Raw genomic sequence first — 26,005 nt, 5'->3', positions numbered from 1 at the left:
GCAGGAAACCCAGGTACCTACGACACAACTACACACACACACACACACACACACACACACACACACACACACACACACACAGGTTGAGACAGGAGCGTATGTATGTGCGTGCGTGCGTGCTTGTCTGTGTGTGAGCGTGCGTGTCTGTGTGTGTGCGTGTCTGTGTGTGCGCGTGCGTGTCTGTGTCTGCATGTGCGCGCGCGTGCGTGTGTGTGCGTGCGTGTGTCTGTGTGTGCGTGTGTGTGTGTCTGTCTGTGTGTGTGCGTGCGTGTGTCTGTGTGTGTGTGTGCGTGCGTGTGTCTGTGTCTGTGTGTGCGTGCGTGTGTCTGTGTGTGTGTGTGCGTGCGTGTGTCTGTGTCTGTGTGTGCGTGCGTGTGCGTGCGTGTGTCTGTGTCTGTGTGTGTGCGTGCGTGTCTGTGTCTGTGTGTGCGTGCGTCTGTGTGCGTGCGTGTGTCTGTGTGCGTGCGTGTGTCTGTGTCTGTGTGTGTGTGCGTGCGTGTGTCTGTGTCTGTGTGTGCGTGCGTGCGTGCATGCGTGCGTGTGTGTGTGCGCACTCACAGCTGTGATCTCCTCCTTGGAAACCTCTGGTGGGATGCTTCGGATGAAGAGGGAGGTGGTTAGGTGGAGGGGGCGGGGCTTCGCCGGGGCCTCCTTCTCTCTCTCCTTCCCTCGCTCTTTACGCTCTGACACACACACACACACACACACACACACACACACACACACACACACACACACACACACACACACACACACACACACACATTAGATTTACGAAGGTCGGCTGATGAAATATTTGATTATTATTTGCAGTATTAAAGTTTCGTACTGTCCTCTCCGTCCTCCTCCTCTTCCTCCTTCTCCTCGTCGTCCTCCTTCTCGCCGTCAGAGTGGGAGGAGTCAGAGTCGGAGGCGCTGCCCTCGCCGCTGTCTGCGGACACGCTGCGTTTCCTCTTCCTGCCCTGAGAGGAAGGGGCGGGGTTAAAACCAGCATCATCTTCAGTACGTTAGTGACGACGCTAACGAGGAGACGAACTCACTTTCTTAGACGTCTTCTCGTCTTCCTCCTCTTCATCCCTCTTCTCCTCCTCCTCCTCCTCTTCGTCTTTCTGCTTCTCGCCGTTCTGCTTTGCTTCCTCCTCACAGTCCTGACTCAAAACACGTCATTTTTCACACGTTTTTCAGGAAAAAACGGGAAACTTTTCAAGGACTCAAAATATATAAACGTTTTCCTCGAACAGCATTTAAAACAGTTTTTAAGGTTTATTAAAGAAAAGCTCAATTTTAAATTTTAAATCACGACAAACAAAAATCCACTGAGAACGGATGTTCATCATTCTCACCTTATCCGAGTCTTTTGTTTCGCCCGTCTCCTCTGTCCGACTGCCCGTCGACTCCGAGCCGGTCTGAATGTTTCCTGCTTCCTCCTGACTCTTCCCTCCTCCTCCTCCTCCTCCTCCTCCTCCTCCTCCTCCTCCTCCTCCGCTGCTGCTGCTGCAGCTCGCCTCCCCGCCGGCCGCCGCCGCCGTCGGTATCTCCAGCACCTGCAGGTCAAAGTCTGTACCTCCCTCCATCTTTATCACCGCTGCAGAGACAGACAGGAGACAGACAGACAGGAGAGGTGAGACGCCAGAGGGACTGAGGACTTCATTACCCAGAAACCCCTGCGAGACGACAGACGTAAACTACACAATCTCAAAGTCCCAAACACAATTTAAAAAGGCACATTGTCTTTTCTCTCCTGTCTCACTGCTCAGTTTGTCTCCTGTCTATAGTTTGTCTCCTGTCTCACTGCTCAGTTTGTCTCCTGTCTATAGTTTGTCTCCTGTCTATAGTTTGTCTCCTGTCTATAGTTTGTCTCCTGTCTCACTGCTCAGTTTGTCTCCTGTCTATAGTTTGTCTCCTGTCTCACTGCTCAGTTTGTCTCCTGTCTATAGTTTGTCTCCTGTCTCACTGCTCAGTTTGTCTCCTGTCTATAGTTTGTCTCCTGTCTATAGTTTGTCTCCTGTCTCACTGCTCAGTTTGTCTCCTGTCTCACTGCTCAGTTTGTCTCCTGTCTATAGTTTGTCTCCTGTCTATAGTTTGTCTCCTGTCTCACTGCTCAGTTTGTCTCCTGTCTTGCTGCCCGTCTGTCTCTACCTGCGTCCAGCAGTTTGATGATAGCGGGGGCGTGCTCCATGTCCAGCGACACGTTGTCCAGCCAGTTGTTGTCCAGCAGGAAGAGGAAGACGCCCAGCCGGGTTTTGAGGGCGGCCAGAGACTCCGCCTTCCTCGCCGTGATGTCGTCGGGGTGGTATTTGGAGCGAAACCACTCCTGGTCTTTGTGCTGGAGGAAGAAGTCCTGCAGCTGCTGCCGTCTGAAGTCCACTTTGTACTGATTGTAGCGCTTCACGGACTCCGTCTCGTCAACGCTGTCCTCCATGTTCAACAGGAACTCCTGCGGACGTTTTCACGGCTTTTAATGTTTCATCCAAAACGCCAACGACCGTTTTAAAGAGGTTTGACTCACCTTAAAGCTCCTCATGGTGGGGGGACCAGGAGGAGGGAGGTCTGGATCCACCATCCCCAACCTGAGAGACACATTTTAGTTCAATCATTAACCCTTTAGAGACTGTTTGTTATTAACCCTTCAGGGACCGTTTGTCTCATTTTAGTCGTTTTCCTTCTTCCTGTTGTGATAACTGTGTGTGTGTTGATGCATGTGTCCTAAATGTAGTCCAGATTGTGTATTTGAGTGTAATCAGTGAATTTGCAGCTCAGCTCCTACAATAAGTCTAAAATACACTGTGGAAACTAAATAGTTACATTCAGACTGTTCAGGTCCAAAAATGCTCCATTGAAACCCATTCAAACTGACATTTTTGATCCCACAGCCATCAGAGCAGAAAAACAGGACTTGTATTATTTCTGGGTGTCATTCTGGGCTTTTGACTCTGAATTTGTCATTTTGACTATTTTCCACCTGATGAGGTCATTTTGACCATATTTGGCATCTGGAGGAAATACATGCTATTTCCACTAGGTGACCCCTTCAAAAATACTGCATGTATTATATTGAAAGTAATTCTTTTTTGTGTTCTTTTCATCTAAAAACATGGTGGCATCATGACAAAAACCTGGCTTTTAAAGGGTTAAAATTCTGAAAATAAATGAATTTTTGATATTTTGCATTAGAGGTGATGATAAAAAACTGACTCAAAGAAAGTAGAAAATCTTATTCATGTGAATTTACTACAGCCCATAATATCCTGTCATGTCACCATGGACTCTTCCTGTGACGTCTCAATGGCTTGTTTCTATGACAGGCGGCATTATGGGATGTCTAAGTGCTCACCTGCCCTGCAGCGGGTGACCTCCGTGATGCGGGTGAAGGTGGGGGAGGTCGGGGTGCCAGCCCTGAGGCCCCGCCCCTGGAAACGGAGCCCCGCCTCCTCCGTACGGCAGGTCGTAGCGGTACGGCTCCCCCCGGTGGTCGTCCCTGAAACATTCAAACATTCATGAGTGAGCATGTGACCTGTTTGTCCACAGCAAGGACAAACTCTCAAAACCCCAAATCTGTTTTCTTGCCCAACTTACTTTGTGTTTTTCAAACTTTTAAGATTTCAACTTTATCTCAGCGCAGAGAATAACGTGTTCAACGGCCATCAGAAATGTGAAAATACAACAGTTACAGAGAAACCATGCCAGTTACAAAAAAAACAAAATATATCACAAAACAGTTCAAGATTTTTTTTTAAAGATTTCCATAAAAAATGGCAATTATACAAGAGGAAAAGGTTTTCCATAAAAATCACCATTAATGTTGAAGAAAACAAAAAGATTCCTTTTTTCTTACAGTTGCCATAAATATTGCACAGAAAAACCCGAAACATTAATTTGAAAGTTTTCCAGAAAAAAATGCATTTTTTTTCAAAAAATAAAAAAGCTTTCCAAACCTATTTTCTTAAAACAGAAATTAAGTTAAAAACAAACAAAAAAGTTAAAAATGTAAAAGCAGTAAGATAAATAAAAAATCCATTTACAGTTTTCTGCCCTCCAGAGCGACACGAAGGAGACGAACGCAGAGAAAACGAGGAAAGTTTGGTGACAAACAAATAAACAAATAAACAAAAACAACCAAAACGTCCTCACACGTCAACACAAATTACATTTAAAAAATAAATTCACCGTTATCTCACATTAACGGCATTTACTGTTTGACAAACGTTTCCAGAGTTTTCCAAAACTTTCAACTAGTTTCCAGGAATGGAAAATGTGACTGTGAAATTCCATGACTTTTCCAGGTTTTCCATGACCGTGGAACCCACTGTAGATACATCAAACCTCACACACACACACTCTCACACACACACACACACACTCACACACACACACACACACACTCTCACACACACACACACTCACACACACACACACTCACACACACTCTCACACACACTCTCACACACACTCACACACTCTCACACACTCACACACACACACACACACACACTCTCACACACACACACACACTCACACACACACACACACACTCTCACACACACACACACTCACACACACACACACACACACACACACACACACACACACACACACACACACACACACACACACACACTCACACACACACACACACACTCTCACACACACACACACACTCACACACACACACACACACACTCTCACACACACACACTCACTCTCACACACATACACACTCACACACTCTCACACACACTCTCACACACACACACTCACTCACACACACTCTCACACACACACTCACACACTCTCACACACACACACACACTCACTCTCACACACATACACACTCACTCACACACACTCTCACACTCACACACACACACACACTCTCACACACACACACACACACTCTCACACACACTCACCAGTCTCTCCTCATGCGTTTGTGTTGGGGGCTGATGTGTCTCGGTGGAGAAAATCTCTCTCTGCGGCCGCGGTCGTAGTCCCTCCGCCGCTCTCTGCCGCGCTCCCAGTCCCTGAACACACACACACACACACACACACACACACACACACACACACACAATTTAAACATGTGACACACACACACACGTCGAGACGAGGTGTGCTCAGGTGTGAGCGTACCTGTCGGGCCAGTCGTCCCTCCTCCTCTCTTCTCTCTCCCTCGACCGCTCCATGTCACTGCGCTCTCTCCTGAACTTGTCCCGCCTCCTCCGGTCGAACTCGTCATCGCTGTCTCCCATTGGACTAAAAATTAAAAAAAAACACACGTTAACAACAAAAAGCATCTTTACTGCTCCACCACAGAGCTGCAACTGACAGTTATTATAATCGATTATTTCATCGATTATTCGGTTAGTTATTCAGTCTGTGCGATGACACAAAACGTCAATCTTAAATGGGAACAATGTTCCCATTTAAGGGAACAATGTTCCCATATAAGGAGCTGTAAATCAGAGAGTTTTAGCTTTGGTTTCTTTAAAAATGTACTCAAACAGATGAAGTGATTATCAAATGATTCATTTCCAGGCTTCACAGCTGAGGACACGTGACATTCAAAACTTTAAATCACTCACATGTACTCGTTATTATATTTATTATAATTATTATAATGATTATAATGATTATATAACCACAAAGAGCATTTATGAGCACTTCACTTTGATGACTGGGACTGATGCTGGCCAAAACAATAAACTCAACGACAGCAGAAAATCCCTCTCATGATCTTTTTAAAGTTGAATTATATTTTAAAGCATTTGTGGTCGCGGGCGCTAAAGGGTAAAATCGATCATTTGCTAATCGATTAATTGTTGCAACTTTACTCCACAACGACCACAAATATTCATAAACATATCTAATCTTCAAAATAAACGTAATTAAAAACCACTGATGTCTGTTTATCGGTTAATACGCCGTCTGTTAGTTTATTTTTTAAACGCTGATTTAATATTGAGCTGCGATTAGTTCAACGCTTAAATACCAAAAAAATAAACACAACCTTTACAATTAAACATCAGCTAATCGATTAATCACGGCAACGCCACAAACGGTGCAACTCTGAACGCCGTTTGAAGGTTTAATCGATAAGCAGACGAAATATTTCGATCAACTCGAAGTTAAAAAACATTAAGGTCGGCTAATGCTAACAGCTAGCCTAGCAGCAGCTAACAGTCGAAGCTAACAGCGGCTAATTAGCATCGGAGCTAGCCCGGCGCGCTAACACAGGCTAACTTCGCGCTTCTGTTCGCTTGTGCTCGTTTTCGCTTTGCTGTTCGTGTCACAGAAACGTGATTTAAGTGTTTACCTGAGTGCGCGTGGGTTCACCTGGCGCTTTGCTAAACTCTCACTAAAACGATCCTCTGCTAACACAACCACACACCTGTCCCGCCGCCAGCCGAGATCACAACCAAACAACGAGACTTCCGCTTCCGGCCAGGTCTTTCAGTTTAAAGCGACAAATTTCGCCGCCTGGAGGTCCGGAAGGGAACAACAGGAAACACATTTAACCCTTCGAAACCCAGGAAAACCTGCTTGGTTTCTTACAAAAACACGGGGGAAAAAAGAAAAAAACACAACTTTTTAGTGATGAGTAACAAGACAATAACCCGAAAATAAGAGAAAGAAAGAAAGAATTTATATTTAGAATAATAATTATTATAAATGTAGTTTTCTGGACATTTTGTATTAATTTTTCTCAACTATTTGCACACATATTTATATTTTTAACTTTTTTATATTTGTCCTTAGGTACTAGTTTTACATGCTGTATTGCAGCATAAGGTACAGTTTTATATTTTACACACTTAACACACTCAGCACATTATCTGTAATAATTAAAAAATATTCACATATTGATGCAAATTACCTATTACTGTATTTTTTGTTATTTTACACACTTAGTCGCCCCAATGCCAAACATATAGAATTACAGCCAATAGAAAAAAGTACCAGCACAAGTACATAAAAAAAGAAGACTGTAATAATAAACAATTATCACAATATATTAATAATTTTAAAAATCAAGTATGTAATACTTTTAATATGTAACAAATTTACCCCCAGGGATCAATAAATAAAGTATTTGTGATTCTGATTCTAACTCTAATTGGCAGTTTTTTTGCCATTTGTGGAACATGTCGCGAGTTTGTTTAATTCCTTTTCAGTCGAGTGTTCAAAAGAAAAAAGAAAAACAATTTTCTCAAGTTTTTGAAGGTTTAAATGCAGCGCAAGAAAACTGTCTTTCAGAATTTCAAAGGGTTAATCTATATAAATTAAAATTAAAAAACTGCCAGCTAATGTTAAATAAATAAATACTGGCATTTTCATTTACTTATAGACATTTTCTTTTTATCTATTTTTGATTTTGTTCATTTTAGTCCTCCATAGATTTCATCATAGAGTTCTTTGCGATCTACATAAGACGAAGAATTTTGTTTTGAAAATCTGCATTTTTAATTTTAACCGATTATTCTGTATTAATGACGCATGTCTGCCATTTGTAACAAATCAAACAGCTTCAAAATAGGTTAAAATTTCAGTGACTTATGATGATATTTATCACTGACCTCTGACCTCTGACCTCTGCTGACTGATGCAGTGAGTCCGCACGTCCAATTATTTACTCGCCCGGTGTCCGTCTCTGCTGGGATCCTGCAAACGCCACATTTGATACAGCAAAAAAACATGTTCTCTTATCGATCTTCATTTTAAAGAAGGATAAAATAAACAGTTGATTTTACTGAAAGTTTTTTTTTTTAAATCAGATGTTACTGATTTTATAACTAAACGCTCCACATACTCAAATATACGTCAGATTAAAACAAGCAGACAATTAAATCCATAAATAAAATGACGAATACCAATAATAATGAATCATCATAATAATGAAATAACAATAATAATAATAAAGACTCAGAATTATTAAAATAGGAAAAATAAAAATATTTTCAATAACAACAATAATAAAACTTGAGAACAACTTCAAATAGGAAGAATAAAAAAAACTTTTCCTTAATAATAATACATTCTGCTGTTAAGTTATAAATTCAATAAAATATATTTTTATCTATAGTTTAATGTCAACACAACAAATTTTATATTTAATGCAACTAATGCGTCTTGTGAGTTTTTTAAGCTTTGAATTTGAATCCAAACTGTAGGTCCTTACTTGTTATTAGTGCCTGAACAGCTCACTAAACTGATTTAGCCAAACGCTCAATCTGGGACAATTTCCTCTTCTGTGATCCATCAAGCTTCACGCTGATGAAGGACAAGAAAAAACGATTTACTCCGCCAGTGTGTCTCTGCTGCGATCCTGCCGACAGTTACACGCGTGACAGAAAACACGCGTGCGCTCGTCAGTCTTTCTTCTGACCAAAAATAAAACAACAACAAAGAGCCACATGGAGTTCTGTGAAAACTCAGCTGAAGGAGCAAAGTGTTAATGTGACGTACAGGTTCGGATATTCCACTTTTTCCAACGGTTTGTGAATTTTCTGAAGGACTGCGGAGACTCGGCAGACTCGGTGACCCGGGAACTCTGGCGTGTTGATGCGGCCGCTGTAAAAACAGAAGCATATGTTCATAAATATTCAACTGAAGCGACGCATCTTGAGGTTTTCAGCTTCAAATCTGAATTGTAAATCCTGCGATTTGACTTATTTCAAACATGTGAAACAGGAACAGACAAAAAAGAAATATTTACATACAATAAAAAACACGAAGCAAAAGAGATGACCAAACACATGACGACTTGGTTTACATATTCAAAAATGAGTGAGACGAAGTACAAACTGAAGGTGAAAGAAAAACGTCTTTACTCACCTCGCGTTTGTCTCGGTGCGGATCCTGCTGACGACGTTTTTGTGGAAAAAACACGTCAATCTCCATTTTTAATAATATATTAATTAAATAATCTCGATGAGCAACGATTGGTCTTACTTGAAAAATTTGTTTAATGTCGACACAAATAGGAGAGCAAAACTGCTGTGCAGCACGAACATGGACAAAGAAAAACCAAAAATATGACGTGACAGAATCATTTAATTACTTGGATTCACACTCAGATTTTGGATTTTCACGTCATACAGATGTGTCCGTCATCAGAGCTAAAACGTCTGCAAGGTTTTGACGATACAGTATTTAAACTCACAGTATTTAGAGTCACACTGAGGCCTCCTCAAGTACTAACACATTTCTATCGTATATTTAGACAATTCATAGAATTTCACACTGAAATATCCAAAATACGGACAGTCAGGAGGCAGGAGAAGCTCGGCTCTGAGAGGAGGTCACGGTGCAGCGTGAGCGCCTTGGTGATATTTCAGGTGACCGAGAGAGACGAAAGCCTTCCCGCATTGGTCGCAGCTGTAAGGTTTCTCTCCTGTGTGAATGCGCTGGTGGATCTTCATGTAACTTGATCTACTGAAAGCTTTCCCACACTGTTCACACCAGTACGGTTTGACTCCAGTGTGAACGCGCCGATGACACACCAAGCTGCTAAGATTGGCAAAAGATTTCTCACATCGATCACACGTGTACGGTTTCTCTCCACTGTGAGTGCGCTGATGGCTCTTTAAGCTAAAAATCTGCGCAAACTCTGCGCAGCACTGGTCACATCGGTACGGCTTCTCTCCTGTGTGAACACGTCGGTGGATTTCTAAGGAATAAGCTGTGGCGAGGGCTTTCCCACACTGGTCACAGCTGTACGGTTTATCTCCTGTGTGAACGAGCTGATGGAGCCTGAGGTGATTACTGCGTAAAAATGCTTTCCCACACTGCTCACAGCTGTACGGTTTCTCTCCTGTGTGAATACGCTGATGGCTTTTTAGGTGATAATTGCGCAGGAACGCTGCCCCGCACTGATCACAGCTGTACGGTTTCTCTCCTGTGTGGACACGTTGGTGGATTTCTCGGGATCCCCGCGTGCTGAATGTTTTCCCACATTCCTCACAGCCGTGCGGTTTCTCTCCTGTGTGACTGTGCTGGTGTTTACTTAGGTGAGCCACCTGTGCGAAAGCTGCCCCACACAGGGCACAGCTGTAGGGTTTCTCTCCTGTGTGGACGCGCTGGTGGATTTTGAGGGAACCTGGTGTGGTGAAGGCTTTCCCACACAGGTCACAGCTGTGCGGTTTCTCTCCAGCGAGACGTCTCTGATGAAGCTTTAAATGTCCAGCTGTGAATAATTTGTCACAGTGCTGACAGCGGTAACGCTTGACTCCGCCTCCTGCTCTCCGTTCCTATAGCAACACAGACAGACAGAGTAAGTTAGATGCTGTGGAAATGTGTGTACTGGTCTGTTTTTAAGGTGTTTCTTTGCTTACTGAGGACTGACCTGAGAGGACGAGCCTGCTGCTTGTCTTCTGGGGACGTTGTTGCTCCGCTGCTCCGGGTTCTGCTGGTCCTCCTCCATCCTGGTCCTGGTCCCTGCTGGGCTCCTGCCCAAAACAAACCAGAACACACAAACATTTCGATTTTCGCAGCTCAAATCTTTTCATGTTAACCCGATCAAACATCCAGCCGACAGACCGCAGCTCATTAACCCTTTTGAGCCCACGTTAATATCACACACTTGTATCATTATGCACAAAAAACAAACTTTCAAAAATATTACACAATATTATTTTCTACTTTCAATGAGTTTTTTTTTTTTTTACCCAAAATCAGTCCTAATCAAAAATATCAAATATTCATTATTTTCAGAATTTTAACACTTTAAATGCCAGGTTTTTGTCAGGATGCCACTGTATTTTTAGGAGAAAAAAAAGAACTATTTTCAATATCCTCCATGCTCAGTAGATTTGTTTTCTGCTGACATTATGAGATATGTCAATGATTAGCAGCAGTGGAAATCGCATGTATTTCAGTTTATTCATTATTTCCTTTTATTGATTTCTGTTTGAAGAAGCTACATCTTCAGCAGGTGCGCTGTTTTAGAAAGACGTTTTATTTGAGCGAGCAGTTAGCTGAAACAGAGACAAACAAGTGTAGTTACAGTTCAAAACTTTGCAGGATATTCAGCAAGCTTTTCAAGGTTTTTCAAGAAAGTCAATGCATTCAGTGGTCTGTTTCAGAGTCATTAGGAACTGTAAATGTACTTTAACTCCAATAATAATGTGACTCAGAAACTTTCACTTGTATTGCAGTGATATTTGACCAGGAGTATCTGTACTTTGACAATAGTAATAGAGTACTTTGTCCATCTCTGGGGGACAGGGTGCCTCCTTGTTGTTAGGACTTCATGTTCTCAGAGGGTTAATATCTAATAGATTTACTCTGCAGCGATGATCATCGAAACAGTTAAAAAGCTAACAAATTAAATAAAATGCTGATTAGCTAGTTAGCATCAGAGCTAACCCAGCACGCTACCGCAGACGAAGTTCGCGTTTCTGTTCGCTTGTACTCTCGTTCGCTTCGCTGTTCGTGCCAGAGAAACATGATTAAAGTGTTTACCTGAGTGCGCACGAGTTCACCTGAAGGTCTGCCGCCTCAACTCTCACTGCTACGCTCCTGCTAACGCTGCTACACAAACACTTCCGGTTACCTTCGTTTCCGGTCAGGCTTTTCCACTTTAAAGTGAGAGAAAGTCGCCACCTGCAGGTCAGGAGGGAAACAACAGGAACACAAGCTATTTTTTTAAACGACTGAAACCTGAGCAAATTGGCCTGATTTCTTAAAACAAACATGCGAAGAGGGCAATAAGCAACTTAAGAGGAAAAAAACAAAAACTGAGACATTAAAATAAAATTTAAAAAAAAAAAAAAAAAGGAAATTACCTGAAAACCTGCTTAAAATGAAAAAAAAAAAAAAGAATATTTCTGTAAAATATTAAAAGAATATAATAATCACAATAATAGCAGCTCAGTGCTAATTTGACTTTTTTCTCTCGTTGCTTGAAAAGTTAACTAGCAGCTGAATTTCTGTCTGGAGCACTAAGGTCTCTGCAGATTTTGGTTTTGTTTAACTTCAATGTAGACCTTAACTACAGCCTCCAAGGTGCATTTTTGCAAAAAAAAATTCTAAACAGCCAACATCCTAAAACTGTTGACTTTTTTTTCTGGAGTAAACTGAGTAACCATGACGTCACATTTTATTCTCAACTGCAACAACAAAACACTGTGACTTCTCTGCTGCTCTGACTCACACCTCTGACGGACCTCTTCCTCACAGCAGCGGCAGCTGAGCTTCATGGGAATTGTTATATTTTGATCCATCACCAAAAATTGAATTTTTAGAGACGAAATTGAAATACTTGACACTGATGGTCACACTGAAAACCTCAGACATGAAAATGTAAATGCAGAACAGGGCAAAGATATCCGGAGCACGCAACGCTTCACAACTGTATTCCACCTTTTACCATCACTTCTTCCCACAACCTCACCGATGAAACATGAGCGTCCAGATGAGACTGAAACTCTTCCCACATTGCTCACGGCTGTATGGTTTCTCTCCTGTGTGCCGTCTCACATGAATCCGAATATATATATATATATATACATATACACATGTACATATATTTTTATTTATTCATATTTATATAAGGAGCTAACTTTCTTTGTACTTCAGCAAGAAAAAGTCTCAGACGGCTCATTTCTACTAAATATGATTATTCCAGGTCAGCAAACCAAAACCATTGATAAATCCTCTAAAATATCTTTTGTTGAGCAAAAGAAGCCAAACAAAAATCTTTTTATTAATGCAAGACAAAACTAAAGGTGTTAAAATGGTAATTTAAGATAAAATCAGAATCAAAAACACAGAAAGCATCTTCACACGGATAATCCCAGCTGATAATACCAGTAACATACCAGTAAAGAAGAATGAAAGCAGAATGCTCAGAATGCAGGAGATGGAAAATAATATATCAGCTTATCCATAATAATATAGTAATTATTCATTAATTTGTTATTAGTATATTAATGAAAAATAAAAGGCTAAAAAATAAACTGTATAAAAATGCATAAATGAGGTCAAATACAACATTTCAAAAAGTTTTGAGGCAAACAGCCGCTAACCTGGTCTGATGAGGTTTCTGTTTCTAAATCTGATCAGCAACAAGTTCAACCGCAAACTTCAGACTCAAGTCTGCAGAAAAACTGACGAATCCGATTCTCTGCATCACCAACTATGACTTCATCAATAAAGAGAGGGACACATGGCAATGCTCACGTATTTATTCATATCAAATAAAACTCTTACAGAGGAGATAAAGTGCACTTTAATTGCAATGAAATGAAGAAACACACAGAACTTGAAAACAATCATTACACAAGTAAAAACGTGATTTGATTGTATGAATATTTCAAACAGGAAAACTGAGGAATAAAACACTGACTGTTAACACGGAAAAAATCTTCTGTTTTTTCACATTTATTACGAAAAAGACAGTATTCCTCTGAAGCCGTTTACATGGCAAATAAAAATCAATATTTCACTATTATTCTCGAGAGCGCGCACTCGTGCATGCTCTGATTAATGTGCCCTAACATGTTGCTCATCACGGAAATTATATGTATAAAATAAATATGGAAAAGCCAAACAGTTGTGGCCTGTTCCAGAAATGTTTTGCACCAGCGGTGATCTTAAAGCAGGTAAAAAAAAAACAAACAGTTAATATTCATATCTGTAATAATATTTAACAGAAGGTGTGTTACTTCCTCTGAACCGAAATACAAACTGAGCCACACAGTCAGATGCGTCATACGCATGTCCAAAGAATGCATTTAAAAACATGAATAATATTGGCATTGATGAAGTGTTGGTCATAAAATGCTACATTCAGAATATCCAAATGAAATATGCTGTTTTGATGAACCGTATCAAATTCAGAATATTTTAATATTTGGAATAATTGTGGATTTTCTGTGTGCATGTAAGCGTTGTTATTGTCTTCACTCCAGATGTGATTTTATGTCCTGCTGCATTTAGTTCTGATGAAACTGATATGAGATCTCTTTGAAATATCGAACAGCTTTTACATTCCCAAATTACAAATTGCCAAATGGACCTTTATTTTATTTCAGCGTTATTTTATGAATCCACCCTCCTGCTGTTCTCTGCTACAGACATTTGGTACGAAGTTTGTCAAAGTCAAGAAAAGTGAAGAAGCTCTTTTAGAAATGTGTCAAACGAAATTAAAAAAATGCACTACAGAGAATAATAATCTAAAAAGAGAACATAAACTAAATCAATGATATGATAGGTGACAATATAAAAATGCAACCAAAATAAAACGTTGAAATACTTTGAAAAAATTAACACAAAGAATGACTTACTTATATATATCTTTGCCAAAAAATAATTTCTAAATTATTTCTATTTCGTTTTAATAAAGACATATAAATATAAAATATACATATAAGTAAATAGCCACAAATGATTCACTCATTCTTACTTCTTTATTACATTATATGATATTCTATAATATAAAATCTTTATATTAACATATATGTATAATCTTTTACTAATGGTCCGCTGCAGTCTGTCATACTTCGAGAAATGTCTGTGAAATACATAATAATTTGTTTGGTAAATTGTGCAGCTCAAATTTTGGAGAAATTAAGTGTTTAATAAGCTGAAAAAATTACAACTTGTGAAATGCTGTTAACCTGCCAACCATGCTACATACATACCTGCAGTTTATGCTTAAAATATAGAATTATTGTATAATATTATATAAATATACAATTTATATAATATTGCACAAAAAAGTGCAAGACACAAGTAAATCTCTATGCAGATGATGCTGTTATATATTGTGTTGTTGGTTCTGTCCGGTTGGCTACTTGAAGCTACAATTCTGCTTTATTGCAACGTGCTCTCATTAATCCTAAAACTGCAAAACCGACTTCAGCAGAAGTAACAAACGATAACAACATCAGAGCATCATGGTCCTATTTTTCATCTTTCAGTAACAGCAGCAGCACACAAACATCATCAGGAGAAAAGAAATCCCAGAGGGTTCAGGTCACCGGATCACCTGCATTTTCAGCCGGAGGAGTGAATGAAGGATTTTTTTTTAGCTCCTTCACGTTTTTTAATAAACACACAAAGAACAATGACAACAACAAGAAGAAGAAAACCGACAGTAACCGGCACACCGACTCCGAGTCCAAGATTTCCATCCTTGTTTCTGTCTGAGTGATCTGCAGAGCAGAAAACAGGAAGTTTCAACAAATCTCAACTCTACAAACTCACCTGAGTCTGGATATAACTCGACAGACTCACCCGAGTCTGTATGTAACTCTACAAACTCACCTGAGTCTGGATATAACTCGACAGACTCACCCGAGTCTGTATGTAACTCTACAAACTCACCTGAGTCTGGATATAACTCGACAGACTCACCCGAGTCTGTATGTAACTCTAGAAAACTCACCCGAGTCTATATGTAACTCTACAAACTCACCCGAGTCTGTATGTAACGCTAGAAAACTCACCCAAGTCTGTATGTAACTCTACAAACTTGCCCAAGTCTATATGTAACTCAACAAACTCACCAGAGTCTGTATGTAACTCTAGAAAACTCTCCTGAGTCTGTATGTAACTCTAGAAAACTCACCCAAGTCTGTATGTAACTCTAGAAAACTCTCCTGAGTCTGTATGTAACCCTACGAACTCACCCGTGTCTGTGACCTTCAGGCTGACGCGGCGTTCGATCTCCGGCGGTAACGCCGCGCTGCCTCCTCTGTTGCTGACTGTAACCAGACACTTGTACGTCCCGGTGTCGCTGACGTTGACGTTCATCAGAACAATAGAGGCGTCTCCGTTCGTCAGCTCTGGATCTTTGAGCTCCACTCGACCACGAAAAGTCGGGTGCTGATACTTTTCATAGGATCGCTTGTTTCTGTAGAAGAAGACGTAGTCGTCTGACGGCAGGTCGGCTCTGCTCCACTCCACCAGAGTGACGGGGGACTCGGTGAGAGCGGGACACTGCAGAGTGACGTCCTGTCCAGCTCTTATTTGGATCTCCTGTGGGTCTGAAACAAAACAGAAAACAAAGAATTAGGGAAAAAGCTAAAGAGCGGCCAAATCTGGCCCCTGATAGGAGCCCCGGTGGCCCCTAAACCATTTTCTAATGTACAATAAAAATAAAATAATTGACTCTGTGAATAGTTTTTGTTCTTTTGGTCTCCATAAGATGTCAGAGACATAAAACAAAATAGAAAATAGAGCTCAATAGAGCTTAATGGTCTAGAATAGAATCAAAATAGAGCTTGTTGATCAAAGAAAGAGCCAGAGGAGGATCCCCCACACCCCCGACAGAGGACACAGCAGAGACACTGATGTCTGAAATACTAGAAATGTCCTAATATATTAGAAATGTCCCAAAATCCCAGAAATGTAAGAAAATCCTAAAAATGTCCTGAAATCCCTGAAACAATTTGAAATCCTAGAAACATCCTAAAATCCTTGAAAAAAAGTCCTACATACGTCTCAAAATTCTAAAAAAAAAAAAATTCAAGAAACGTCCTAAAATTAAAAAATGTCCCAAAAATAAAAGAAATGTCCAAAATTCTCCTAATGTTTTAGAAATGTCCAAAAATCCTTTTAAAAAATGTCTTTAAATTCTAAAATCGTCAGATTACCCAGAATTATCCTAACATCCAAAAAAATGCCCCCAAAAAAAATCAAAGAAATGTCCCAAAGTCCTAGAAACATCCTACAGTTTAAAAAATTCTTGAAATGTCCTAAACTCTTAGAGACGCGTCAGCTGAGTGAGACAGTCCCGCTCTGTCGAGGTGGTTTTCAGATCTGAAATCACATGTACAAACATGAACTTCACACGTGTTGTTTTTTTCTTCCTTTGATGATGTTACATAACACACACACACACACACACACACACCACACACACACACACACACACACACACACACACACACACACACACACACACCACACACACACACACACACACACACACACACACACCACACACACACATCACACTCACACACACACACACACACACACACACACACACACAACACACACACAAACACACACACACACACACACACACACACACACACACACACACACACACACACACACACACACACACACACACACACACACACACACACACACACACACACACACACACACACACACACACACACACACACACACACACACACACACACACACACACACACACACACACACACACACACACACACACACACACACACACACACACACACACACACACACACACACACACACACACACACACACACACAGCCGAGAGCTCAACAGGAAGGAAAAATACAAAAACTCAAACAAAACTTCTTCAAACTCAAAAATCTGCTCAGCTTCTGTTGTTGTTTTGAGTCCTGTCTGTCACCGCAGGGACAAAGACATGTCCAATCTGTCCTCATGTCAACAGCCCTCTGCTGAGTCACCTTTGTGTGCGTGTGTGCGTGTGTGTGTGTGTGTGTGTGTGAGGGGGACACACACAGAGACACCTCACCTTCAGCTGCGGAGATCAGACAGACGGGCAGGAGATAGAGGACAGTAGAGGACATGTCTGCAGACAAACTGTCTCTGACTCAGCTGTTTGTTTGTTTTGGTGAGGAAGGGAGTTTCCCTTGTGACGCATTCAGGTTCAGTCGGATTTTGCAGAATAAAAGTCTGCACAAAATGTACTATGTTCACTCAACTAAATTAGCATCTGTATTCTTATTCTTACTATATATATCTGTATATATATATATATACATATATATATATATATATATATATATATATATATATATATATATATATACAGATATATATATATATTTTTTTTTTTTTAATTTACGGAGGATGTTTATGTGCACGTATGTGGCCACATGGTGGCAGCAGAAACACGCGAGTTACAGAGTGATTCAGTCACACAGGAGCAAAACACACACACACACACACACACACACACACACACACACACACACACATACTGCCCTGTAAACATAAAAGTCAGATTTAAAAAATAAAAATAAATCCAGCTCTGTTTTGAAAAAATTAAAAAACACAAAACAACACAAACAAAATAATAAACATAATTAAAAGAAATCCTGCATAAAAAACCCTAACATAAAAAAGACAAGAACAAAATAAATTTATGAAAATAATTAACAAAAAACTGCTCTAAAAAAATATCAAAACTATCCTGCTCAATTATCAAACAACACAAAATAAAATAAAATTAATTAATTAATTAATTAATAGAAAATAATTTTTATTTTTTTAAATCCTGCGCTAACGTGAAAAACAGAAAAGAGAAATCCTGCTTCAACATCCAATACATCCTTTATTTCCGTCTCTCACCGTCTCAGCGTCCCTTCAGCTAAAAAACGTCCGTCCTCGACCGCAGGAGCAGTCTTTCTGTCTCTGTCCCTCTGTCCACCTATGTCCATCTTTGTCCACCTTTGTCCACATCCTCCACAGACACACAGATCCAGACTCTGACTGTCCCGGTCCCTTGTCTCCGCGCTGCTCTATATGAATGAAGACATGTGATGAGACATTGTCCTGTTACTCTCGCTCCTCCTGTCCCCTCAGCCAATCAGAGCTGGGGAAACTCTGAGGTTTTTTTTTTTTTGGTTTTTTTTTTAATATAACTTTATGTAGAACAGAAACAGAACAACAGTCACGTCTCTCAACCAAATTACATTCAAAAGCATCATAACATATAAATAAACCAATAAATCTAATAAACACATGATACAAACATGATATCATGTGGTCTATTTAACTGTAACAGAAGAAAATACTGAAAACTGATCCAATCTGCACCTAAAACAAAGTCTGGAAATGCTTTTAGGATAAATATATATATATGTATATCAAAGTATATCGATCATAAAAAATCAGTCATTTCCTGCATTAGTGCGTTATTATGTAGCAGTTAACACTGTGGAAATGTTTCAGCACAAAAACCATTTGTTTAAGATCAGGAAAATATCAGCAGCATGTTTTGGCTTAAAAAAACACGTTTGGCAACAGAAAATGCTGGAAACATGCTCACTCACATGCGCCCACATCTGTCGGCATGGCAACAGCTGGAAATACAACGACAAGTCGCTAAAATGTTTGGTGGCGCAAAGCGGCACGGAAAAGCTACAAAAGCTGGATAAAAACATTCACTTTCGGTGGCACAAAAACGGCTGGAAATTGGCAATAAGTTGCTAATTTCATGTAAGCAGCTGGAAAAGTGTCTGGAAATGCAGCGACGGGTCACTGAAAAATGGCGTGGTTTTGTACCACGAGCAGCTGGAGAGGAGCGACTGCTGTCTGAAAAAACAGCTGCTTTATTTGCAGTCTCTCTCTCTGTGTTTTTCTGTGAAATAACACCTCTCGCGGTTCAGAACAAATCGTTTTGTTCCTGTTTCCTGCCGATGAAAAAAACAGCCACAGAGTCAGTGAGCTCGCCTCGTCGTCAGGAGGGTTAAACCGCCGACACAGAAACTCGTCTTTATCACTACAGGGAACGATGAGGCCGACGGCTCCTCTGTGGCTGCTCTGTGAGTACAAAACGCACCGTTTCAACATCCGTTATTATATTTACAGCATTTTTTGAGGAAAAAAGGGCAACAAATCTACAACATTTTCTCACAGATATGAAAGATTCTTCGCTGCTTGATAAGTTTAAAAAGAAAAAGTTTGACTCAGAAAGACGAGATCAGAAATGATATGATGGATTTTTTCAGGTGATTTTTGTTTTTATATAACTTAAATTCAACAGAACTTAAAAACCTCGCCACGTTGTTCACAAAAACAAAATGCAAAATGTCAGTTTTTATGAGCAAACCTAAAAAATGTCAAATGACATTCTCACATCGCCCACAGACGACATCCTGCCTCTACGAGAGGTTTGAAAGATCAGAGAGCTGGTCTGTGGTCAGCGTATTGATCCGCTGATAATTGGGATTTAAGGATAAACTCATAATATCAACCACTACTTAATCAACTTTAATTTCATGTGAACAGATTTGCCCTCCTTTAGTGAAATTTTATCTGCGTTTCTGAACTTGCTCCCTCATATGTTCTGTTCACATTGCTATTTTGTTTTTTGTGTTTTAATGGTCTAAATTTTGGTTTTGGCTGCATGGGTGTCTGACATTTATTTTATTCTGTAAGCCCTTTATCCTGGAAGCATTATTATTGGAATTATTTTTAATCTTGAGTTTGATTTATGTGATTTCAAAATAATTTTGTGAAAACCAACCAGAGTCTCATTTCTCTTCAGTTCTGACGTCACTGCTGAGCTGCACAACAAACCAAGGTCAGGACACGAAAACTTCACAGTCAGAATAACAATGACCACATTTTTACCAAATATGTACTAAATATAATATTTCCAGCTCGTCTGTCTGTGAGTCCCAGCAGCTCTCAGATGTTTAAAGGAGAGTTTGTCTCTCTGAGCTGTGAGGACGAGGACAGCTCTGATGGATGGACTCTGAGGAGGAACACAACCAGAGAAACCAGAGCTGAATGTGACCACTGGGGAAGATCAGCTGGTTCTTCTTGTGAAATAAGCGCCATCCTCCTGTGGGACAGCGGGGTTTACTGGTGTGAGTCCAGAGAGGGAGAAACCAGTAACAGCATCACCATCAGAGTCACTGGTGAGGTCAGACTGAGGAGTCAGAGCTGATGAAACTGTGTGAACGGGTGAAAAGCTGCAGTTTGTCTCTGTGTTCAGATAAAAAAGTGATAATATAAAGTGTGACGGGTCATTAGAAACATCTGTATTTGGTGCCTAAATAGCAGCTCAAAAGCAGCAACAGGTGCCCCCTCCACGTCAGCACATGGAGGGGCAGAGAGACCAGAAAACAGAGATATACCACCAAATATCATCCTGCAGACACAAACAACGTTTTCTTTGACCAAAGTGGTCCTGACTGAAACGCTGTGGTTTGTGTTCAGATAAAAACGTGATCCTGCAGAGTCCGGTCCTCCCTGTGACGGAGGGAGACGACGTCACTCTGACCTGTCGGACAAAGACGTCCTCCAGCCTCTCAGCTGATTTCTATAAAGACGACTCCTTCATCGGGACCGAGCCTGCAGGTCACATGACCCTCCGCCATGTTTCCAGGTCTGATGAAGGCCTCTACAAGTGTCACATCAGCACTGATGGAGAGTCTCCGCCCAGCCGGCTCTCTGTCACAGGTCAGAGGTCAAAGACATGCAAAAACAACCTCAAACAGACTAAAATGACTCCTCAAAGTAAGAAAAATGACTACAAAGAGACACAAAGTGACTACGATGAGACTCAACATCAAAGATATCATAAAAACAGAAACAAAGAGTTTTACAACAAATTCTGAGAAATGCAAAAAAAACTACAGTTAGATAACATCAGTGAACAGAGAAGCGAAAGAGACGCAAAATGATTTTATAGAAATGCAAAATGATTTCAGAGACACAAAACGACCATAGAAGTACTAAAAAACACTACAGAGACTTGTAAACAAGCTAAAGAGAGATGCAAAACAGCATCGAAGACGCACAAAGACTACAAAGCAAAAAAGAGACATAAAACAACTGAAAGAAACGCAAATGACCACGAAGAGATGTGAAACCATTTCAGAGAGACACAAAAACTACAAAGATGCAAAAAGACCACGAGCAAACACACAACTGCTAACAACACACTCAAAACAAACAAAAACTACAAAAAGACACAAAGTGACATCAAAGAGGCACAAAATGACTAAAAAGAGAATGAAACAACCTCAAAGAGGCAAAAAAACGAAAAAGATGCAAACTGAGAACAGAATTCATTCAATATCTATTATTATTATTTAATTATTAATATTATTAATAATATTAATTCTATGTTTTTTTCCAGAGAAAGCCACCTCCACAGCACCTCCATCAGCCTCCACCGCTGGTTCCTCCTCCTCCTCCTCCTCCTCCTCACCTCCTGCTCTCTTCATGGTTCTCTCTGTTCTGATTCTCTGTGGTTTGGTTCTACTGGTTCTACTGGTTCTACTGGTTCTACTGGTGAGACAATGTGTCCAACACAAACCTGAAGGTGAGACACGTAACATTTCACGTATAGGTTTCATTAAACATATGAAATATGATTAACACATTTATAACGTTTTAATATTTAATTTACATCCGTGTTGCAGTGACGGTCTTAGAACCGTCTTTCTTCCTCTGAGGACAAAATTCACCTGATTGGATCCTCTGAGGCTATCTGTGGGATTTGATTTGATTTTTTTCAGGGGTGTAGGTTTGGGCGGATTGAACCTCTCTAATAACATCACAGTCATATCAGACTTTCATCAAAGCCTGAAACAGCGTTTGAGTCAGAGGGAGTGGTCTTTAGTCCTGGAGGCTGGCTGATCTGAAGGCCTCTTCCTGTGCCGGGCGGCTCTGCAGTCAGTGTTTTTGGGTCAACAGAAGCTCTGCTGCAGTTTTCTGCAGTTTCCTGTTTTCAGTTGAACGTGGTCTCAATGTTTTACCACAGGACTGATTCTTCATAAGAAAACTTGCCAACTATTACTGAAAAACATGAATCAATGTACAGATGTGGATATTTATGTGTATATTCTGCTGACGTCACATTTTCATATATGTGCTGTTGCATGTTTATGTTTAATCTGTCAGCACATTAAAGTCCATCCTACGTTTTACTGATATCTTACATAACACAAAACTACAACATTAATACTGCTGATATTAACACTGTAAATGTTGAACCAGTGGCAGCAGTTGCAGTAATATTAATATTTCATAGTTTTTGTTTTATTTCCAGAGAGTGATCCTGGTCCGCTTCACTGCGCAGCACCGAGAACAGAAGACGTCAGCTATGAACCAAACAGGACGAGAGGTAACGCTGCAGCTCTAAGAGGCCAATCAACAAATCTGAAACACTTTTAGTGATTATCTTTACATGCACACTGATATTTGACTTTTGAATGGGAGCATCTGTAACTGAAGGCAGTTTCCCTTCAGGGATCAATAAAGTATGTCTGATTCTGATTCTCCCAGATTTGAAAATGTTCCAAATTTGATATATAATTGATGATTTTCAGTATTTTGACTTGATAAGTGACGTGTTACAACACAGCAAAATCATATATCATCTGCATAGAGACGAATATTCATCCATTTACTGTCACTGTATTCAATATTTGTTGAAAGAGACTGAATATTAGCCAACGATGTGCTAACTCTTAACCTTGGGAGTGACAGTAGGTTGCTAATGTTGCTACATTAGCTTTAGCATCAATGCAAACCTAAATTTCAGCTTAAATCCCATTTGAATTTTACCTTTACACATTTTTTTCTCACTCTGAGGTTGGTGTCATTGCTCAGCGCTGGCTGCTGTGAGGTGTGTGAGCTGGTTTTAACAGAAGCGAGCGGCTCTGTGGTCGACCAGTTTTTAAAAAAAACCCTCCAGCTGAACGTCGTCTCTGTTGTCCTTCACAGCGGTGACCTTAAAAAAGACGAAATGTAAACTCTAACTGCTGCTGTATTTTTGCAGCTGTAATTCATTATGTTTCTATTATTTTTCCTTGTAAAAATACTGACGTTAATTTTATTGTAGTACTTCTGATTTTTGGGTGTTGTTTTTATACTGCTGAAGCACCAGCTGTAAATAAACCAACAGGACTTTTTACTTCACTCGTATTAACTGTGCTTTTTCCCCAGAGGATGATCCGGCTGCAGTGTGTTCAGCAGTGAGAAGTAAAGACGTCAGTTATGGACAAATAATGATCAAACCAAACAGGACGAGAGGTACAGCTGCTCCTCTGTAACTCATCCATCTGCCCCCAAATTTAGCTTTTTATTAACCCAACAGAACCCTCTGATGTTTGCATGCTAAAGGAATATTTCACCTGCGAAATCATTATTTGGCACCGTGACTTACATTTAACTCGAAACCTCGTTTTTCTCTCATACCTTTGTAAATAAAGAATCCAAAAATATGATCATTCTATATGAATGAAAGTAAACTGAGTGTTAAACAGAAAAACTATATTAACAAATCTATTTACAAACTCTAACTCTAACTCTAATTCAGTATTTAGTCGTATGGTCAGTGCTTCACAAACGTTTGCATTTTTTAAAAATATGTTAAAATTTAAAACGCTTCTGCTTATGAGTAGTCTGTCCCTACGTTACTCAGCTGTGCATGAACTGTGTGCACTGAAGTGACTCAGTTCTTGTGTTTTTGTGAATACTTATACTCAGATGTTTCACTGTGGTTTAATCTGGTCTCTGTTTACTGCAATTCATGAAGAACCTTTGTCTTTTTTGGATTCTGCGTTCATCGTGGAGGCAAGACAGAAAAACAAAGTTCAAAAGCTCAAGTTAGGCTGAACTCACGAGTTTTGATTTTAACTTTTAGGAAAGACTCGCAACTCAACTTGGACTCTAACACCAATGACCTGTGATTTCACTTGGACTTGAGACTTTTGACTTGGAAACACCTGATACCTTCCCCGAAAACTAACCTGGGAATTTAAAGTTATAGACATTTATCCAAAATGAGACGAGTTCAATAAAAGACCAGATAGAAACGTACAAAATTCATCCACAAATTCAAAATTCATTCTGTTGTGGTTCAAAGTGCACAGAGGTACGAGTTTGGCAACTGCAGCAGCTGCCTGTCGGCAATTATTTTTAAAAAACCTTTTTGCCCACCCAGGTGCATGCTGGTCCTACCTGCGTACCTATCTTTGTAACCAGAGGTTATAAAGGTTAAATATTAATCATCTGGCATAATAACAACAGCATTACTTAAGTTTAACACAAATATCTCTAAAAGCAAATGTAGATAAATTCATTCACACTACAAATAAACACAGTTTTAATGAAGCGTTTCAGGTTTTTCTGTAAATGAAATATACCAAAACTCTGTTGTCTGAATGGCATTTCCTTAGCTGAGGAGCACACTGTGACTCAGTGAGGAAGGTCTGATCCTGGGAACTGAAAACAAATGCTGCTTTTGCAGCTTATTTTTCTTTACTGTCCAAAAGCTCGTGTCTGAAATCACTTCCTGCCAAACGTCACAGACGTCACATTTGTGAGACAAAGATCAACAAATCCATCAGACTGACTGTTTGTCTGTTTGTTTGTTTGTTTGTTTGTTTGTTTGTTTGTTTGTTCAGAGTTTTCAGCAGAGCCGCAGGTCGTCTACTCTTCTCTGAGGTCACACCAGTCCGACCGCTGACTGCTCACTAACTGGGCTCCTCTGCATGACGTTATTTATTTATGTATTTAGTGATAAATGTCGTGTTTTTATGTCGAGAAATGTGTTTATTATGAGAATACTGCAGAGCGCTGCGCTCTGGTGCAAAGTCTTATTTATTTGAGTTATTTAAGAATGAAACAACTATCAACTAAAATAATTATTTGTGTAAATTAGCAACAATAATGTGGGATGTTTAAAATATAGATGTTTGCTGTTTGTCTCATTTTAGTCTCTTTTCTTCTTCCTGTTGTGATAACTGTGTGTGTGTTGATGCATGTGTCCTAAATGTAGTCCAGATTGTGTATTTGAGTGTAATCAGTGAATTTGCAGCTCAGCTCCTACAATAAGTCTAAAATACACTGTGGAAACTAAATAGTTACATTCAGACTGTTCAGGTCCAAAAATGCTCCATTGAAACCCATTCAAACTGACATTTTTGATCCCACAGCCATCAGAGCAGAAAAACAGGACTTGTATTATTTCTGGGTGTCATTCTGGGCTTTTGACTCTGAATTTGTCATTTTGACTATTTTCCACCTGATGAGGTCATTTTGACCATATTTGGCATCTGGAGGAAATACATGCTATTTCCACTAGGTGACCTGTCACAGTCAATGTAGCTGCTGATCACTGACATATCCCAGACTGTCAGCAGCTACACTCACACACTGACATATCCCAGACTGTCAGCAGCTACACTCACACACTGACATATCCCAGACTGTCGGCAGCTACACTCACACACTGACATATCCCAGACTGTCGGCAGCTACACTCACACACTGACATATCCCA

The 26,005-nt window shown here is 40.1% G+C and overlaps 4 protein-coding genes across 5 annotated transcripts in view; 1 reads left to right on the top strand and 3 right to left on the bottom strand.

Moving 5' to 3' along the window:
* Positions 1–6,457, bottom strand: part of LOC121962485 (serrate RNA effector molecule homolog B-like) — a 12,968-nt gene extending 6,511 nt beyond the window's left edge. The window contains exons 1-11 of the mRNA XM_088073582.1: positions 6,314–6,457; positions 5,131–5,253; positions 4,911–5,021; positions 3,335–3,478; positions 2,510–2,570; positions 2,140–2,437; positions 1,344–1,585; positions 1,041–1,148; positions 830–962; positions 559–683; positions 1–28 (exon numbers count right to left, since the gene is read on the bottom strand). The exon at positions 1–28 is cut by the window's left edge and continues 34 nt beyond it. Coding sequence (XP_087929708.1) covers positions 1–28; positions 559–683; positions 830–962; positions 1,041–1,148; positions 1,344–1,585; positions 2,140–2,437; positions 2,510–2,570; positions 3,335–3,478; positions 4,911–5,021; positions 5,131–5,249 — 1,369 coding nt within the window. The 5' untranslated portion in view covers positions 5,250–5,253; positions 6,314–6,457. The remainder of the gene's footprint in view (positions 29–558; positions 684–829; positions 963–1,040; positions 1,149–1,343; positions 1,586–2,139; positions 2,438–2,509; positions 2,571–3,334; positions 3,479–4,910; positions 5,022–5,130; positions 5,254–6,313) is intronic.
* Positions 6,458–8,939: 2,482 nt separating this feature from the next.
* Positions 8,940–11,613, bottom strand: LOC121962110 (uncharacterized). The gene is made up of 3 exons (XM_042512306.2): positions 11,461–11,613; positions 10,343–10,445; positions 8,940–10,247 (listed from the first exon to the last, which is right to left on the bottom strand). Exons 2-3 carry the CDS (start codon positions 10,418–10,420, stop codon positions 9,300–9,302), a joined length of 1,026 nt encoding a protein of 341 aa, XP_042368240.2. The 5' UTR covers positions 10,421–10,445; positions 11,461–11,613; the 3' UTR covers positions 8,940–9,299.
* Positions 11,614–13,170: 1,557 nt separating this feature from the next.
* LOC121964237 (uncharacterized) overlaps positions 13,171–26,005 on the bottom strand; it is a 22,184-nt gene continuing 9,349 nt past the window's right edge. Inside the window, exons 4-7 of the mRNA XM_088074048.1 lie at positions 21,872–22,030; positions 17,489–17,566; positions 15,633–15,989; positions 13,171–15,155 (exon numbers count right to left, since the gene is read on the bottom strand). Of these exons, the coding sequence (XP_087930174.1) occupies positions 14,998–15,155; positions 15,633–15,989; positions 17,489–17,566; positions 21,872–22,030 (752 nt within the window). The 3' untranslated portion in view covers positions 13,171–14,997. The remainder of the gene's footprint in view (positions 15,156–15,632; positions 15,990–17,488; positions 17,567–21,871; positions 22,031–26,005) is intronic.
* Positions 19,437–25,918, top strand: LOC148185806 (Fc receptor-like B). Of its 2 annotated transcripts, XM_088073493.1 has the most exons (8): positions 19,437–19,523; positions 20,249–20,284; positions 20,364–20,624; positions 20,926–21,168; positions 21,851–22,036; positions 22,766–22,840; positions 23,665–23,751; positions 25,128–25,916. In XM_088073493.1, the coding sequence occupies exons 1-8, from the start codon at positions 19,493–19,495 to the stop codon at positions 25,187–25,189; spliced, it is 981 nt and encodes a 326-aa protein (XP_087929619.1). In that variant the 5' UTR covers positions 19,437–19,492; the 3' UTR covers positions 25,190–25,916. The 2 variants fall into 2 exon arrangements, with proteins under 2 accessions (XP_087929619.1, XP_087929621.1); XM_088073495.1 differs by lacking the exon at positions 20,364–20,624 and having other exon boundaries at positions 19,478–19,523; positions 25,128–25,918.

Source organism: Plectropomus leopardus, chromosome 23, assembly GCF_026936395.1.
Source record: "Plectropomus leopardus strain MGB_pleo_1.0 chromosome 23, ASM2693639v1, whole genome shotgun sequence".
Taxonomy (NCBI): domain Eukaryota; kingdom Metazoa; phylum Chordata; class Actinopteri; order Perciformes; family Serranidae; genus Plectropomus; species Plectropomus leopardus.
This window is presented reverse-complemented; position numbering and strand designations above follow the sequence as displayed.